The 18,592-nt window shown below is 42.4% G+C and overlaps 1 protein-coding gene across 1 annotated transcript in view; it reads right to left on the bottom strand.

Annotated features, from left to right (window-relative positions):
- The window catches only part of LOC144063915 (poly [ADP-ribose] polymerase tankyrase-1), a 60,705-nt gene that overhangs the window by 39,519 nt on the left and 2,594 nt on the right, over positions 1–18,592 (bottom strand). The window contains exon 4 of the mRNA XM_077585905.1: positions 12,670–12,765. Coding sequence (XP_077442031.1) covers positions 12,670–12,765 — 96 coding nt within the window. The remainder of the gene's footprint in view (positions 1–12,669; positions 12,766–18,592) is intronic.

Here is an 18,592-nt window from a genome sequence, read left to right as displayed (position 1 = left end):
TGCAGAGTAAAAAAACAAAAGAAGGTTTAGGATATAGTGAACAATATTACATATGAGAATCCATTATTTTCATCAACAGCTACCAGGGTGCTTAACAAAGGAGAACAGAATACGGCAATAAGGTGCTGTGCATTGTACAAGAAAAACATAAATTAAAAATGAAATTGTTTCAGGCTATAAAGGTTTCCGGGAAAGAAAAAAAAATCAAACCTCATTGTGAAAAGATCTCATCAAGCCTCCCCTGAGAATTTACGTGTTGACTGGGGGTCCACAGTGGAGAATTGATCTCTGTGGCGCTGAAGAAGCTTGTCTACGAATACCAATCAGAGGTAATTAATATAGTTAATGGACTCGCTCTGCTTGTCTGTTTTATTACTTCCATTCCGGGCTTGTTTAAGGGAGAGAAAATCTTCATTTATGATGCTACGATTAAAGCAACTAAATTGAGATTTCCGCTTTTAAGATAAGCAAACATTTATGCATGCACGCTCTTCCACTGCACAACACTGGCTCCATAAGCCCAACTAAGTTTTTTCCCATTTAATATCAACATTAAGCTTCCAAAAATACAGTACAATCACCAAATACTTAATTTATGCAGTTTTGATTTAAAAAACAGTTAAACACTTGGAGCTCCTCAAAAAAAAAAAGTTCTGGGATTGGGAAAATCTGCGCTGAAGCCATTGGCGACGATTAATCTTGTTGTCAACTAATGAGTAACCAAGAGTTGTACAAGTGAAATGTACCACAATACATCACCACCGTAAACAATAATAAAAGACCACGTCTTTCTGTAAAGGTCTTTTTAAGCATAACCTCCCTGAATGTGATGTGCGCGGTTCGGCAGATAGCAAACAGCTGTCCAAATAAGGGCTAACGTGCTTGGTTCATGTTCCAAGTTTGTCACTTTGTTTAAGTTTACTGTAAAACCGACATTTAAAACTAATAGAGTTGTATGCTCATTTTCACTTATGTTTTCCAACAATTTTTGTAACACGTCTACAAATTTTAGGAGATATGGGATTTTTTTAAATTTTGATAAAATGCTGAACTGCTGTCATTTTTTCCCTTAAGAGGATGTACAATAATAATAATAATAATAATAATAATAATAATGATGATGATGACGATGATAATAATAATAGAAGTTCACCATTTTGCGATCAATGATTCCACTGATGTTTTAGATTTTTGCCATGTTATCAAGTCAGTATCGCTTATCAAGGTACTTTACACAGGTATCGCACCCAAGTCAGAATTTTGAAATATTAATGACAACAATAGCCACTAGAAATTGTACCTTGTAGTATCTGGTTTGCCACAGGGGAATAGAAATCGCACATCAGGCCCGGCTATTTAATATAATATTGTGCCGATTAAATGCTTGCGCGGCAATAATATACACAATAGGAATCTTCAGGGGAATTTCCGGAGATAATGCACCACTTCCAATACTGTCACTGTAATTTAAAGCAGTTAATAGATAACGCTTCGGTGAAGAGAAGGTAACAAACAATCGGGGGAAAAGATGAAGAATGGGTGACAGCAAGGGGCAAGAGGACAACATGCACAGATAATGTGTTTAAAAGGCAGGTGAGTGACACAAAGGGATTACGGTGAGCTGTTCGCACTTGCGAGTTCATTAAACAACGGGGTGTGAGGGTAGTCAAGGGCAAACACAACCAGATCAAAGTGAACTAATAAGTGCTTTACGAATGGGGCAGGATCAATGTCCAATGACAGAAAGCACAGTCATCCACAAACAATCTTCATGGTGATCTTTTTGTTCCACCAGGTAGCTCTACGGGGGAATGTTCACACCACTAATGTGTTTCGTTCCATTCTCTGCAGTCGACTTGTGACAAACTTCAGACACTAAATCAATTTATTCTATAATTTGGTTCATTTATTTTTTTCTATTGTCAATAATTATTACTAATCCATATATTACTATCCATCACAATCCATATATTATGTCGCCTTTTTTTTTTTTTTTTTTTTTAACACTTGTGGAAATGATGCCGGAACCTTGGAAAAGGTTATCAAGGATTACAAATCCCAACTGTGACCATGACCATGGGGATTACATGCGCTGCTGAATCTGGATGTTTATCTTTTGATCAACTAATCCTTGTTTGAAGCATCTGATTTTTGTATGGATTCAGATTTGGCGTCCTGTCTGTTTGACATATGCTTCCCCTGGTCTATCTCGTCAGTTTGTATTTTCCAACTTTTTTATATATCCATTCTATAATCGCAATATGACTTGTTTATACATTCAATCTCTACTGTACACATTACTTATTATATTTTTTTATCAAATTGACTATGTCATGGGGACCGGCCGGGCACAGCCCGAAAAGGCAACGTGGGTCCCCCTTCCCATGGGCTCACCACCGGTGGAAGGGGCCAAAGGGGTCGGGTGCGCAGTGAGTTGGGTGGCAGCCAAAGGCGGGGGCCTTGGCGGTCTGACCCCCGGCTACTGAAGCTAGCTCTGGGGACATGGAATGTCACCTCTCTGACAGGGAAGGAGCTCGAACTGGTGTGCGAGGCTGAGAAGTTCCGACTAGATATAGTCGGACTCACCTCCACACACGGCTTGGGTTCTGGTACCAATCCTCTCGAGAGGGGCTGGACCCTCTTCCACTCTGGAGTTGCCCACGGTGAGAGGCGCAGAGCAGGTGTGGGCATACTCATTGCCCCCCAGCTAGCCGCCTGTACGTTGGGGTTTACCCCGGTGAATGAGAGGGTAGCCTCCCTCCGCCTTCGGGTGGGGGGACGGGTCATGACTGTTGTTTGTGCTTATGCACCGAACAGCAGTTCAGAGTACCCACCCTTTCTGGAGTCCTTGGAGGGTGTGCTGGAGAGCGCACCCCCTGGAGACTCCCTCGTTCTACTGGGGGACTTCAACGCTCACGTGGGTAATGACAGTGAGACCTGGAGGGGCGTGATTGGGAGGAATGGCCCCCCCGATCGAAACCCGAGTGGTGTTTTGTTACTGGACTTCTGTGCTCGCCACGGACTGTCCATAACGAACACCATGTTCAAGCACAAGAGTGTCCATATGTGCACCTGGCACCAGGACACCCTAGGCCGTAGTTCGATGATCGACTTTGTAGTCTTGTCATCGGACTTGCGGCCGTATGTGTTGGACACTCGGGTTAAGAGAGGGGCGGAGCTGTCAACTGATCACCACCTGGTGGTGTGCTGGCTCCGATGGCGGGGTAAGATGCCGGTCCGACCAGGCAGGCCCAAACGTACTGTGAGGGTCTGCTGGGAACGTCTGGCAGAATCCCCTGTCAGAAAGAGTTTCAACGCCCATCTCCGGCAGAGCTTCTCCATTGTCCCGGGGGAGGCGGGGGACATTGAGTCCGAGTGGACCATGTTCCGCGCTTCAATTGTTGAGGCGGCCGATCGGAGCTGTGGCCGTAAGGTGGTTGGTGCCTGTCGTGGCGGCAATCCTCGAACCCGCTGGTGGACACCAGCGGTAAGGGATGCCGTCAAGCTGAAGAAGGAGTCCTATCGGGCCTTTTTGGCCTGTGGGACTCCGGAGGCTGCTGACGGGTACCGGCTGGCCAAGCGGAATGCGGCTTTGGCGGTCGCTGAGGCAAAAACTCGGGCATGGGAGGAGTTCGGTGAGGCCATGGAAAACGACTTCCGGACGGCTTCGAGGAAATTCTGGTCCACCATCCGGCGTCTCAGGAGAGGAAAGCAGTGCACCGTTAACACTGTGTATAGTGGAGACGGAGTGCTGTTGACCTCGACTCGGGACGTCGTGAACCGGTGGGGAGAGTACTTCGAAGACCTCCTCAATTCCACCAACACGCCTTCCTTTGAGGAAGCAGGGTCTGGGGACTCTGAAGTGGGCTCCCCTATCTCTGGGGTCGAAGTCGCCGAGGTGGTTGGAAAGCTTCTCGGTGGCAGGGCCTCGGGGGTGGATGAGATCCGCCCGGAGTTCCTGAAGGCTCTGGATGTTGTGGGGCTGTCGTGGTTGACACGTCTCTGCAGCATCGCGTGGACATCGGGGACGGTGCCTCTGGATTGGCAGACCGGGGTGGTGGTTCCCCTTTTTAAGAAGGGGGACCGGAGGGTGTGTTCCAACTTTAGAGGGATCACACTCCTCAGCCTCCCAGGTAAGGTCTATTCAGGGGTGCTGGAGAGGAGGGTCCGTCGGGAGGTCGAATCTCGGATCCAGGAGGAGCAGTGTGGTTTTCGTCCCGGCCGTGGAACAGTGGACCAGCTCTACACCCTCAGCAGGATCCTCGAGGGTGCGTGGGAATTCGCCCAACCAGTCCACATGTGCTTTGTGGACTTGGAGAAGGCGTTTGACCGTGTACCTCGGGGAGTTCTGTGGGGGGTGCTTCGGGAGTATGGGTTACCGAGCCCCCTGATACGGGCCATTCGGTCCCTGTACGACCGATGTCAGAGTCTGGTCCGCATTGCCGGCAGTAAGTCGAATTTGTTTCCGGTGAGGGTTGGACTCCGCCAAGGTTGCCCTTTGTCACCGATTCTGTTCATAACTTTTATGGACAGAATTTCTAGGCGTAGCCGAGGCGTTGAGGGGGTCCGGTTTGGTGGCCTCAGCATTGCATCTCTGCTTTTTGCAGATGATGTGGTGCTGTTGGCTTCTTCAAGCCGTGACCTCCAGCTCTCACTGGAGCGGTTCGCAGCCGAGTGTGAAGCGGTTGGGATGAGGATCAGCACCTCCAAATCCGAGACCATGGTCCTCAGTCGGAAAAGGGTGGAGTGCCCTCTCCGGGTCGGGGAGGAGGTCCTGCCCCAAGTGGAGGAGTTCAAGTATCTTGGGGTCTTGTTCACGAGTGGGGGTAGGTTAGAGCGGGAGATCGACAGGCGGATCGGTGCAGCGTCTGCAGTGATGCGGACGCTGTATCGGTCCGCTGTGGTGAAGAAGGAGCTGAGCCGAAAGGCGAAGCTCTCGATTTACCGGTCGATCTACGTTCCTACCCTCACCTATGGTCACGAGCTGTGGGTCGTGACCGAAAGAACAAGATCCCGGATACAAGCGGCCGAAATGAGTTTCCTCCGCAGGGTAGCCGGGCTCTCCCTTAGAGATAGGGTGAGAAGCTCGGTCATCCGAGAGGGACTCAGCGTCGAGTCGCTGCTCCTCCACGTTGAGAGGAACCAGTTGAGGTGGCTCGGGCATCTGGTTCGGATGCCTCCTGGACGCCTCCCTGGGGAGGTGTTCCGGGCATGTCCTACCGGCAGGAGGCCCCGGGGACGACCCAGGACACGCTGGAGAGACTATGTCTCTCGGCTGTCCTGGGAACGCCTTGGGGTCCCGTCGGATGAGCTGGCTGAAGTGGCTGGGGAGAGGGAAGTCTGGGCTTCCCTGCTAAAGCTGCTGCCCCCGCGACCCGACCCCGGATAAGCGGAAGAAGACGGACGGACGGACGGACTATGTGAATTTCATATCTCTAAATTTGATACCATTTTACAAATATTGCTATAGCGTATACTATATTCATTATCACATTTTTATTTCTTCCTTAGGCCTTTCATTCAACCTATGCTTCTTGTTGTTTGTATGTGTATTATTAATAGTGTCTATGTGTAATTATATTTCAGATGGGCCAATTTATTTTCACATGATTTATATCTCCCTATCATAAGAGCTCACAACAGTCAAAGTTATACTGTGGAAATGTTATGTTCTAGATGCAAAAAAAACCCCATCTAATTATCTCTGTTTCAAGTCCTGCTACCTGCAAATCCAATAGGCTATTTGCAGTAGAGGCTGTACTTGAAAAAAAAAAAATACGAGGACATAAAAACAAATTTGAATCCACTGCAGACTTGTTTTACTGAACTGCACAGGGAGGACTTCAATTGTAAGTTCAATGCATCAGTAATAAGCTTTGCTACCCAAAGTTTATATCCCCTCATTTGCTTTGTGAAAGCGAGCTGTGCCTCAAAGGTAGTTCAGAACTTCTTGGAGTAAAAACAGGTGGAAAAAGTGGATGGCATTCCTGACAAATGGTGCGCACCAGTTTGAACTTGAGAGTTGTTGGGGATGGCACTTTCTCATGAAAATGGCTTCAATCGTGCTATATAACATTTATGGAAGCTCCTGTCAAAACGGTGCATGTGTGAGTGTGCCCCCTGGTGTGGCATCAAGAGTGAGCACTCATGAATAAGTGAAGCAGGATTCGATGTTATTTCTCAGTTGTTATTTCTGAGGGGCAACTATAAAAAAAAAGGGACCTTAGCACACATTTTGATAAAGACCTCGTGTGTTGTGATGTCTGTTTGGCCTTATCGTGGATAATATACGTTGGTTTCCACTTTCCTAATGTGCACCTTCTAGAAGAGGAGTATAAAACGTCCTGTCTTTGCTTTTCTCTTCTCCAGCTAACAGAAAACAGAGTCAATCATTTCTCAAAGCAGTTTGGATGTGACAGAGCCATAGAGCTAATTTATGGGTCAATATAAGCTTCCCCTCAACACTGACAGAAGCTGAAAGCTGTGCTAGCCTGCGGCAGAGATGAAGACGGGGAGCAGAACCTCTAAATCACAGTAGCAGAACATAAAGGACAGGGAGGAAAAAAAATACTTGTGCGGGTTGTCACTGTAGAAACTTGTATAATGGCGACAAATATACATGCGGTGCATATTAAAAGTCTACACACCCTGTTCAAATGCCTGTTTTTTGTGATGTAAAAACTGAGACCAAGAATATTAATTTAAAATGTTTTTCCGCCTTTAACGTCAACCATAACTTGCAAAACTCACTTAAAAAATGTACACATATGCAAACCCTCATGGTGTGGCAATATTTGCCCACTCTTCTTTGCAAAAACGCTCCAAGTTTGTCAGACCGCGAGAGTATTGCCTGTGCACAGCCCTCTTCAGATCACAATAAGGCTTCCTACCCGAACCCATAGCCTGGACATATAAAGTCACAAGTCACATGTAGCAAATAGCCAGTACTTAAGCCTTAGCTTCGGGCAATAAGATCTCTCTGCTCATCATGGTTTGTGCTGCACGACGAGACTCCAAGTTTGTCAGCAAAAACCTATTAAAACATCTGAACTATATTTAAGGTTAGTTTCAATTGATTTGTTCAGGTTATACGTCATAATTCATCTCAGTTTCATTTTTTTACATCCCAAAACCTGTCATTTGAAAAGGAGTGTGTAGACTTATTAAATTCAGTGTAGAAGCTCATTTTCTTGCTGTCAATTTCTTGCCGTTCAAAAAGATTTAAAGACCTTGCTTGTAGAAAATCTCAACTCCCTTAGCCATAGTATGTCCAAGCTTTCAATAACAAAAGAGTGTGTTCAGTCCGTGTGTCACTACAGATGTGAGGCGAAGAAATTCCAGATGGTAATTAAGAACATAATTTACGATACTAACAAGAGGGTGTGCATTTGTTGTAAAAAGAGTATTAATAATGTATTATTATTTTTTTTAAACCATTTTAAAGAAGTTTTTCGTCAGAATACGCCAGCATGTAAAAACGGCAGCACTCAGAAATGAGAGGCGTAGCAAATCTGTCAGCATTGTCTGATTTGTTCAAATGTAAATATGCCCATCTGCTTCTTTTGGAAGCAAGTGAAAGTTGGGATGTCCGCCAATGGATTCACCAACACAGTACAACAGATTTACATAAATCAGCAAAAGCGTCCATCTCGTGAAAAAAGAAAATTAGCTCAGATGGTTGTAACTATTCCAAGAACAACTTTAGCCCTGGCCACTCAAGAACTGGAAGATGCTGGCAACACAGCCAGAAATCAACATCATGAAATGAGGGCTCAACACTGACACCTTCAGGTTTGATATAGGTCTGCAACTGACCAAATGGACCAAGGAATGTTGACTCATGATCAGATGGAGCGTATGCTGACTTCTTTAGCCACAATAACCAGTACTAGCTGTTAAGCACGGTGGTGGTAGCATCATGCTGCGTGGCTGATCTGGTTGCCAGTAGAACTGGTAAAATACATAAAGAGAACGGAATAAATACAAAGGCGGACCGCCTCATAATTCTCCAGCATTGTCTAAACTTGAAGTATGTTCGACATTGTACAGCCACAAGCCACACCACCCATGATGTGAAACGGTAGGTCATTCATTTAGTGAATGTTTACCCTGAGCGATGGGTACCTGCATTAAATCTTGCCTCCGGCGGAGTAAATTCCTGGCTCTAAAAGCAGTGTCATTTTGTGTGTCCACCTCGACTTGTTGTCATGACGACGGTGAGTCAAAAGTCAGTGCTTGCCATTTACGAGTGTGGGTATTTGTGTGTGTTGGAAATTAGATAAGAGAAGGAAGAGCAACATGTGGAAAATGGCTGCAGAAAAACTGCAAAGTGCCAGTGTTACGAAAAAAAAGCTTGAGGTGAGTCACTTTAATAACTTTGGATTACAACCTTTAACCAACTAAAATAAAGTGAAAATCTATTTGAGTCCCACAATTTCAGCTGGAATCTCATTTTGTGTGTGTGTGTTTGCCGCTAATAAAAGTGACCGATTGTGTGGACTTGCTGATATTCAAACTATTTCATAGCGTATTTCACATGTTTTACACATGTTTTACACATCAGCACCGTATCCGGCCACTGCTGGCCGCGTTCCAACACTCGCACCCCCCACCGCGCGCTCCCGGGACGCGGCCCACACGTTGCAAACCGGAAAGGGAAACAAAGTTGATGGGTGAAAACCCGGAAGTCGGAAGTCTTGAAGCAACAACCAAAGAGGTAACAGCTTTCTTTTCTTCAACTTTAATGTACCAAAGAAGAAACAGATCATGGCGCAACCGTTGCACACGCACCAGTTCCTGGTTGTGAGGCAGAGGTGGCGCGTTCCAGCCATTACCAAAGTCATAAAAACACAGTATAAACATAATTGTGTTTTACAACAACACTTAACTATATTTATAATTTAATATGAACAAGTGGCAGAATTTTTTAATTATTGAAGTTTAAAAAAATGACACAAATTAATGGCAACTTTGTATTTATATAATTTCAAATTTTTGTCCCTCATCGTAAAATGGCTTCAGGAGGGCGGCCTATAGGTCACTGTTACCTTAAAATAATATTGGCACTGATACTGGTACCTGGTATCGGTATTCACCCATCATACCACCTCTGCCTCATTTTGAGCCAGGAAAAACCCTGAGGTGTGAAATTACACCAAGTTTTGTGGGGCTGATCTGCTTATGTCAGAATTACAACATGAAGATAATTTGGTATATCAGTGGTTAATTGTACATGAGAAAAATGGAGAGAATGTTGTACATAAAGTGGACTTTTTTATGACTTACTAAGCAGTAATCTTAACCTAATTGTGTCTTTAATGAAAGTCAGATTTTTCTACTTTACAACTGGGTTCAATTGCATTCACAGTAGGCAAGGCAAAACACAAGCAGGAGACTAAGTAATAGGTACAATTAAATCTCTATTCTCGGAAGGTGTATGATGCATGTTGGTCCCGTGGCATGGCTTAATGTGTCATCTCAAAGTTCTCATTAAGAATATTAATTACAGTGTGGAAGTCATATCGTCTGCATTGAAAATCGTCGATCACAAGTCCCCTGTTTTATGTAAATGAACACACACATACCCCTTTTCACACTAAAGATTCAGCCAGATGGGGTCTCGTATCAGCTTCAGACCTATTTTCCATTTTTAAAATAAACCACGGTTCAACGGGTCACTGATGAGCTGCGACCTTTGCCTCACTGTAAGCCAGAAAACTTGCATAAATAAATACAAAATGTGAAAGCAGCGTATGTGCGCAGAATCTAATTTCAGCGGAATCTCACCCCAAAGAGTCAAACAAAAAATATAGCCAAAGAAACATACTTATAAATGTTGCAGCCATTCTCCACCAAACTAAATTCAATGAATTCACGTCTGTGTGTCTGCAGCAGAGAACTTCCCCTCAGGGTTTTGACACAATGCCGCTCCTCGCCATGTATCAAAGTTTATCTCATTAACCACATTGTGTGACGAGAGGAATTGATGATGTAAGTCGGTGTTAACATTGAGGTGGGGGAGCCAAAACTGTTATAGAGCCTGCATCAATTCCCAGTGAGACAAAGTGAGGAAGTGAACAGAGGAGAGATTTTGAAATCAACATATCTGTGTGGATTCTCTGTCAGCCAGGTCATGGGAGTTCAGTTCGGAACTGGCGAAGCCTTTCGGATTAAAGTCAAAGGTGAAACATCTTTAAAAATGAAGAAGTCTAGCTGCCTCGATTCAACATTTGCAGATTTTATATTAACAGGTCTTTTTTTTTTATTATGGTTAACAACTAAATCAACAAAATTGCTTATTAAAAAAAAAAGCAAGAACATGTCAGCTCATTGTGTAATGAATTGTCTAATGAAGAACAATGGAAAGACAATAAGATTTTCAAAACGTCATTTCAATTAGGAATTTGTAATTATACAAAATTTCATTTCATTTAAATTATAAGAATGCATTCTTCCACAGCCGAATCATAATTTCAACAAGAAACTATATTCCGAAAATTCTATGAACAAATCAAACAATGCGTTGTTCAAACAAAGGCTCTTCACATTAAGAATTATTATTATTATTATTATTTTTAAATCGCTAGTTCCTGTTGAGAGATATCAGCATGTCAACATGAAAGTAGCTTAGAATAAAACCTTGTAATTAACCTGCTCTGCCCATATGAAAATTCATGTTTTGAAGCATTCGACTGTTTTTATTGTATTCTACCGAGGGAACAAAAAGAATGCATTAAATTCATGTCCAAAAGAGAGGTCAGTGTTCTACACTAAGACTACAAATGTATCCATTTTTTCTAAGTTGTTAATTTAGTCCTTTTTATTCAAAAGGTGGATGGATGGAGTGTTAATGGTTTCATTTGAGTTATTATGGAAGCTGAGTGTTTTGTTGAAAAACGTTTAGCGCACATACACTTTTCTTAACATCACTGTAACAAACAAAAGGAGCGTGGCGGGTAGAATACATTGTGTTCGTCAAAAACTATGTATTTGTTCCTTTTCCATTAGGATTCCGCCACAGATCATGCACTTTTATTTCCTGCTTTATTTCTTCTACAACCTCACTAGGGAGAGGAAACTATTTCTGCATGAATTGTTCGAGAAAAGTTAAATGCATGTATCATGCCCATTCCTGCTTTCAACATTTGCAGATGATGAATACAATCTTAACATTTTGTTCCTGTACTGTGATAAGGGTTTAGCCATGGCGCAATCGGTAGCGGGCTCTGGCCTGTGAGCTGCAACAAACACTTCAAATGTCAACCAGACAATTTGCTACAGAGCGCATCATACTCCAACTGGACTACACTAAAAAAACAACTGGAAAAAAAGCCAGTTTTGTTTATGTGTGACAGATCGACATACACGCAGTAGAAAATTTGTCAGGTGGGGTGATGTTTTTGAAGATGTCGTGGTCTCCTAGCAGTACAAGAGGGCTGGACACAATCCGTGTTTTACTCTCAAGGGGCACAATAGAAAAACGTAAATCGACAAAACTGCATGGAATTGGTTATCTGCAGATCACAATCATGCCTCTTCCAAAGGTGGATAAAAATGTGACGCATATTGAATGTATCTGCCAATGCAAGTGCAGCGAGCTTGACATCATCACAATACACCGATAAGTGATGTATACACATATGGGTCGACCCAAACAACACATACAAACACATTCAAGAACACTTGTTGTGGTTCTAAACTACCACAAAACAATATAGTATAATTAAATATGGTATCATGATGCAGCATTTGAGGTGTGTTGACCCTAAAACAAGCAAAAATAATTGCCGACTACAGCCAGAGGAGCAATGCTGAGGTTACTCTCATTCAAAGTAATGAAAGGAGGGGGGTCATCTTAAACCAACTAAATGGTATGAACCATTTAATATTTATTTGTTTGCTGGGCATTTGTTGTTGTGTTCGATCATAGAGTATATTGGATAGATTGCTTCAAATGCGTTCATGTAAAAAAATAGGATAAATCAGAATTTGGCGTTTAGATCTGCCGGGCACATCCAAACTAGAGGTCCCTCTACCTCAGAGAACTCATAACAGAAGGAATTATGGAAGACCAGAAATGCCAAAATAAAATAAATATAATTCAAAAATAAATATATATAAATGGAAATAACAGTTAATAAAATAAATCAATCCCAAAATTAAAAAAAAATAGATTCAAAAAATAAAAATAATGTGGAAATGAAAAACAAAAATAAATATATAAATAGAATTAAAAATAAATTAATAAATAAAAACACTGCACCCTCATGATGTATTTATTTATTTCATGCTGCGGACGCTGTCAGCGTAGCACATTAATTTTTACTTTTATTTTTTTAACTATATTTTTTAATATCTGTTTTTATTTTCACTTTCATTTCTATATTTTTATTTTTATTTGAGCAGATGTGGTCCCCCATAGGAACTACCAATTTGTCTGAAAATTCAGCATAGCATCCCTGGCCACTAAACCCTCTGCAAAGATTGTTTATTTTTGTATCAGGGTGTGTAAAAATACTTTTGGCAGAAAGAAACACCGGACAATTAGTGCTGGTTTTTACAGTGATGGCAAGCGCAGCCCTACAATAACACGACTAAACACGGTGTCTAAAGCAACAAAGACAGTAGAGTGTGTAGCGTTTAACAGGCCGAGAGGAAAGTGGCACTGACCTGTGAGCACAGCCTTGGCGGAGGGTTCAGCCAGGTCCAAGGCAGACTTTCCGTCTGTGTTGCGGATGTTGGGGTCGGCTCCATGCTGCAGTAGAACTGTGCAACAACAAGGCAGACACAGACAGTAGCTCAGCTCCTGGACTGACATGCAAACTCCCTGACACACGCTTCGACCCAGTCCTCCTCCTGAACCATATCCTGCTCCGAACACTGCTCTCCCCGGACCTCCCCGTTGCTCCTGAAGTATCCCCGCTGCTTCGCATCGCTCCCCTCCTCCAGCTGTTCCTCCTCTGTTGCTAGCACTGCTCCCTTGCCTGCCCCTGGCTGCCCCCGTCCTGCGAGCCATGCTGCTGATGTAAACAGACATGCCACCACAAGAGCAGTGAGGGGCAGGGCTATGGCACACCGCCACACAAACAACGGACCAAAGCAAGCGGCTGCGTGACCACCTCCAGAACGCATCGCACTCGTGTGGACCAGGAGGAGGATGGGAACTAACACAAAACCGAGTCCGGCGGAAGAAAGCTCACAGCTACAACTAATCGAGGTGGCGGCGGTGATGAGGCAGGCAGGCAGGCAGGCAGGCAACGCGAGTGGAGAGACTCTGGCTCTCGCTGTTGTGTGAGAGATGCAGCGGAGAACAAGATGAAAGGGGTGGAGGGGGGTGAGAGGGCTACGAGTTGGAGAGATGGGTGAGAAGACTAGAGAGAGAGCAAAACCCAAAAGCCCAAGAGTTGTTTGTGTAGTGAGGGAAAAAAAAAAAGAAGATAGAATTGCATTGTGTCCATTGTGATGACTCTGAGCTTTATACGAGGTACTTAACATGTAATACCGAGCTATAATGGAACCGGTGTGTACAATTAAACATGTCTCATGGTGCTGTTCGTGAAGTAGTTTCCATAATGTGTCCGTCTGACGTACTGTTTCTGTCAAGTCTGCCTAGCAACAAGTGGCCTCACAACCGTGATGCAACCATGGAAAAAGTAAGATCATAAACTATAGTATATGCGTCGAGCTCCATTAACTGAAGAAGTCACAAAATGCTTAAAAGGAACCCCCCGACTGTCATGACAAGTTTGCGGTTGTTACTGGCATAACTAAGAGATTCATTTTTCAAAAATCATTTCCATTTTAAGACATTTTGCAGAAACTATGCCGACCAATGTGAAACACCCATAAAGAAAGCAAGGTAAGCCTCTGTAGCGTTCCTAAAGGCATCAAAACTTTTGAATGCGTCTGGTGAATGACGAGAGCACGGTGTGGGGGAGGGTGACTCTACCGATCGCGTGTTGTTTCTTTAGGAACGCTACTAGGTCTACCTTGCTTTCTATGCATTAAACTGGAAATTATTTTTGAAAGATGAATCTCATAGTTATGTTAGTAACAACCAGATAAATAATATAGAGCAAACTAGTCATGACAGCCGGGGTTCCTTTCAAACATGACACAATGGAACTCAAAACACCCCCAAAAATGTCATTTGGATTTCAAACAAGATGTTCTAGGAAAGTAGGCACACCTGGGAGTTCAAACAAACATCAAGCAATGCATAGACAAGAAAACTAGGAAATATTAGCTAAGACAAAAAAATTATTAACAAATTGGCACAGAAGTATTTCATACTTGACTTACATTCAACTCAGTCAGATTTATAAATATATAAAATTAAATGCACAAAAAGAATATTTTTCAGTTCATGCGATGCCTGGTGGGCCAAACGTGACCACAGGGAACATGTTTTTTTTCCGCATAAAGTGTAATTGCACATCCACTACAGTAGGTGGCAGTCGTGCGCTCAATGTCAGAGAGTATGCAAGGAGTATTATTAGCTCCTCTGCAGAGGTGTAAAAAATTATGTTTTTGGTTAACACCCCTAGAAACTGTTGTCTTATTGGATGGCAATCCACATTTAAGGTTGCATCTGATTGGTTAAAGTCAGGTAAAAGAAGTATTAATTCATTTCACATCTTTGCGAGACACCTACTCCATGTGCCATTATGATGATGATGATATTTATTGTTGCAGCCATCATATTCATGTTCAAATTAGCTGCCTTCAAATCACTTATTATTTGCAGCACAACACAAGTACGGTGCGAGAAGTGGTGATGAAAGCTGTCAACATCCTTCTCATTGTTTGTTTCTGCTGCGCTGTTTACTCGGGAGTCAGTTTAGTGCGTCATTAAATGTGGCAGGGTTTTAAATTGTATGTTCAGCACATTGCTATAATTAACGGCTTGCTAAATGTTCTTCGGCAGTGTGCTGCTATAATCAAGGGGTTGCAAAATATTCGACGGCTGCTTTCTTTGTGCACGCAAAATGAAAGGGTGATTGGTGAATTTAGCTGCAACAATAGGACTATTGAAAGAAACCTATAATAACTAAGAGACCCAGAACCAAAAATGGTGTAACTATTAAAGGGGACATATTAGAGGGGACATATTAGGGAAATTGGCTTTTTATTTGTTTGTCTATATATAGTTGGGTCTCTGGAGTGCCGGCCCACCTATCTAGTGAATAAATGAAAAAAATAAGAAAATATTTTGTCATCTCTTGACCATATTTCGGAAAATGTTCCACTCACACAACAAGTTTCTCGCCAATAACAAGACCAGCAGGGGTGGATAAAGTTCAAGCGGCGGCAGGAGTCCGGCAGCCAGACACACTACCATGTCAAATTCAAAAGGTAAGCAGAGCTACAGCGTTAGTAAGCAAAGCTACACTCAGTTGGATGCACAAGTTAGCATTAGCTTCTGATTAGTGCCACTTGTTACATTTAATATCAGAAAAATACTTTTTGTAATTTATAATAGTAAAGTTCACATCCATTTCATGGTAATTAATACAGGGATGGTTACTTGTTGATGGGGCACTAGCTAAGTGCAGCCACCGCTTGCTCCGCTCCTAGTCGTCATAGTAACGAATTTCACTCTCACTATTGTCCCAGTCTCAATTTTTTGAAAACCTACTCATCAGCATGGCCTTGTAGCAAGTGCAAATTTGGATTGATGAAATTTGTCAGATTTGGCCATGCTGTTGTTTGTGGCTATCCTTAAAGCGAGAGCAGGTACACATTAGTTCTTCTGCCTCTCAATACACTGCATTATTAATAGCAAGAAAAGGCTAAAAGAAGACGTCCACTAATAAAAAATACCTAACTTCAAAACAAAATCCTGCTACTTTCTGGATATGAGTAAACAAAAAACCCTTCCCGTTACTTCAGGAAATTTAGTTTATTGTACTTTTTCCGCAGAATCCATGAATTCGACATCAAATTGTCATAATACGATAATGATGAATTGTTGAGACAGTATTTAGACACAACATTCAATTTAACAGAATGCAGAAAACAGGACTTTGTTATTTGCTTCATAAATGAGCTAACAAATCTTAAAATAGGTGAGCTCAGTGTATTTTTGCAAAGCGCTAAAGTCGATACTGCAACTGCTTCGGCCTCATTCGCCTCCCCACTGTTGTGACTGCTGAGACGCTCCCAAAGCGTGCACCCGCTGACAAGTGTGCACGCCAAACAAGTGTACACGCCAACCTATCAAGCTCAGCTGCAACAGAAACGCATCGAGGCTCATGTGTATGTGTGTGTGTCTGTATGCCTCTGCCTAGGCACTGACGCACGCCTACCGTCACCCACTCACCTCTCACCAAAAATATAATTTTGCCTTAGCAAAGATCCCACTCAAAGACACATTGATACCCGGAGAAGAACATCCGGTACATCCACAGTGCTGCATGCATCAATAATAACGTCAACACATCCATTTTCTATTGCAGTTGTTATCATATTTGAGGGTGAGCTGGAAACGATCCCAGAATACACGTCGATTATTATGTTTTGATCAGGACAGGTCATGTTTTGTTGGTTGTTGTATATGAAGTATGTAAAAAAATTTAACAGATTTTTTTTTAAGTTGGTAGAAGTAAGAAGGAAGATAGTTAAAGAAGAAAAAAAAATGCTACATTCCCAAACTTTTAACGTTTAATTATCGCCACCTATGGGACTGGAGGGAAACAGCTGGCCTTTGTATGGGGCTACGTAAGGTTGGACTGCATGCAAGTCAAGTGGTCAGCATCTCTGCCCTAAATTAGCATCATCCGCGCGACCACTATTAGAAAAAATGGGTGTATTTTGATGAGTTTGGTAAATCTGGTAGCTAAAACTACATTTTGTCAGCAGCATTATCAGATCCCGCCTTCTACCTTAGCGCCGTTAGCAAATCTTTGTCAGTCATACTTTAGGTGTCCCAGTATCTTTTTCTGACAAATGTGACCTTGCTCTTGATGAGCTGCTGGGCTAAGAAGGAGATTAATTCCACACTCGAGTTGTCTGAACCCCACAGAAGAGGACAGGCAGTCCGTCAGAGGAATCAAAGTTGATTTGGCCGTCAGTGCGCTGCCAAATCTCTAACCTGGCACCATGACATCCTGGCAGCAGCTCTGCTCAGAATAAAAATAAATAAATAAAAGCGGCCACGGATTATCAAATGCCGTTTTGTTTGACATGATTTCCTCGGACTGTGTGTCCAGTTAAAGGCAAAGGGAAAAAAAATCTAGCTGTCTTTCAACATAAAATGTTGTCAGGGTATTATGAATTGTTGCGTGATGACTGCACATCAGTGTTTATTAATGGGGCCTGCCATTACAGCGGCTTCTTTGCCAAGTGGGCAAAACAAAAGCTAGCCAACACTAGATTGCCAAGATGTTTATTTGTTGGATTGTTTTCTTGTATTAACAGTAAAACATAAAATATTTTATGTATTTTCTTTTGTGCATTTATACACTTACTATGCAAAGCATTTGTTGCCCTCTCTCTGAAAATTGCTATAAATAAAACTCACTCATATAAATTCTTCTTTGTATTTTGGTTCATGTGTTTGTCTCTGTCTGTCTGTCTTTTTGTGGTCCTCATGCAACTGCCAGTCTTCTTACATCTGCACCCCTCTCATCAAGTCTTAAGTGTGCCATATTGTCTGCTTGCTTGTTTCTGTTCAGTCTTTGTTTGGTTGGCATCATTTGTGGTGAGTCTCGCCCTTTGCTCTTTGCTGTCTTGCTCTTGTCCTGGTGTCTTCTTGGATTTTATTTTTTTTTCTGGGGTGGCTTTTCAACCATGGAATATGTCAAGAGAAAAAGACTCATACACTATATTATACATTACAGTGCTGCCTTGGAATAAAAAATATATATATATATATATATATATATTTCATGACCACTGTTGTAATTGAATACACTTGTATCTCGAACAACCTGCCCACATTCAAATAAATAGATTTGACATTGACACTCTCTGGAGTGTGTTTGGCTTTTTTTCTGTTTTGCAAAACAAACTTTATGCATGATGTTATAAAAGATGTCATCCTTTTACCCAAGACTTCAGTTGGGCAAGCATTATGGGATTAACTGTGTTGCTTTTAATTTGGCTTTTTGCAACGTTTACTCTACAAGGCTCAACAAAGGCTGTTAAGAGAAGACAAGACGTGAGAAGAGAACTAAGCACTCTCATTCAAAGCTGTAAAACTCCAGAGGCATCATAAGAGTCCTTTCTTGTTACAGAGGCTAACGTCAATTTATATTTGTGATGTGAATGTTAAATAGAGATGACTGAAGATGGAAACATGTTTACCTCGTTAACAAAGGTTTTACACTTTAAATGTCATTTAAATCATTGCAAAATTAGTAAAGGTTTTGAATACTAAAAACACAATCCAAGAAAAACTAATTGACTCATACTTTCATCCAGGACGATTGACTGAAGGCAGCCTTCATTATGTAGTTGGGCTTCCTCTGCATTCAACCCAGCTCGTTTACTACTCAGACAGTCAGGGCCAGACAGTCTGCAGATGCTATTGCCCCAAATGACTGCTTGGCACTGGGTGCAAGGTGACACAAACTATCATTTGCGATTACAA

This window comes from Vanacampus margaritifer, chromosome 14, assembly GCF_051991255.1.
Source record: "Vanacampus margaritifer isolate UIUO_Vmar chromosome 14, RoL_Vmar_1.0, whole genome shotgun sequence".
Lineage (NCBI taxonomy): Eukaryota > Metazoa > Chordata > Actinopteri > Syngnathiformes > Syngnathidae > Vanacampus > Vanacampus margaritifer.
The sequence above is the reverse complement of the archived record's forward strand: the minus strand, read 5'-3'. Positions and strand labels throughout refer to the sequence as shown.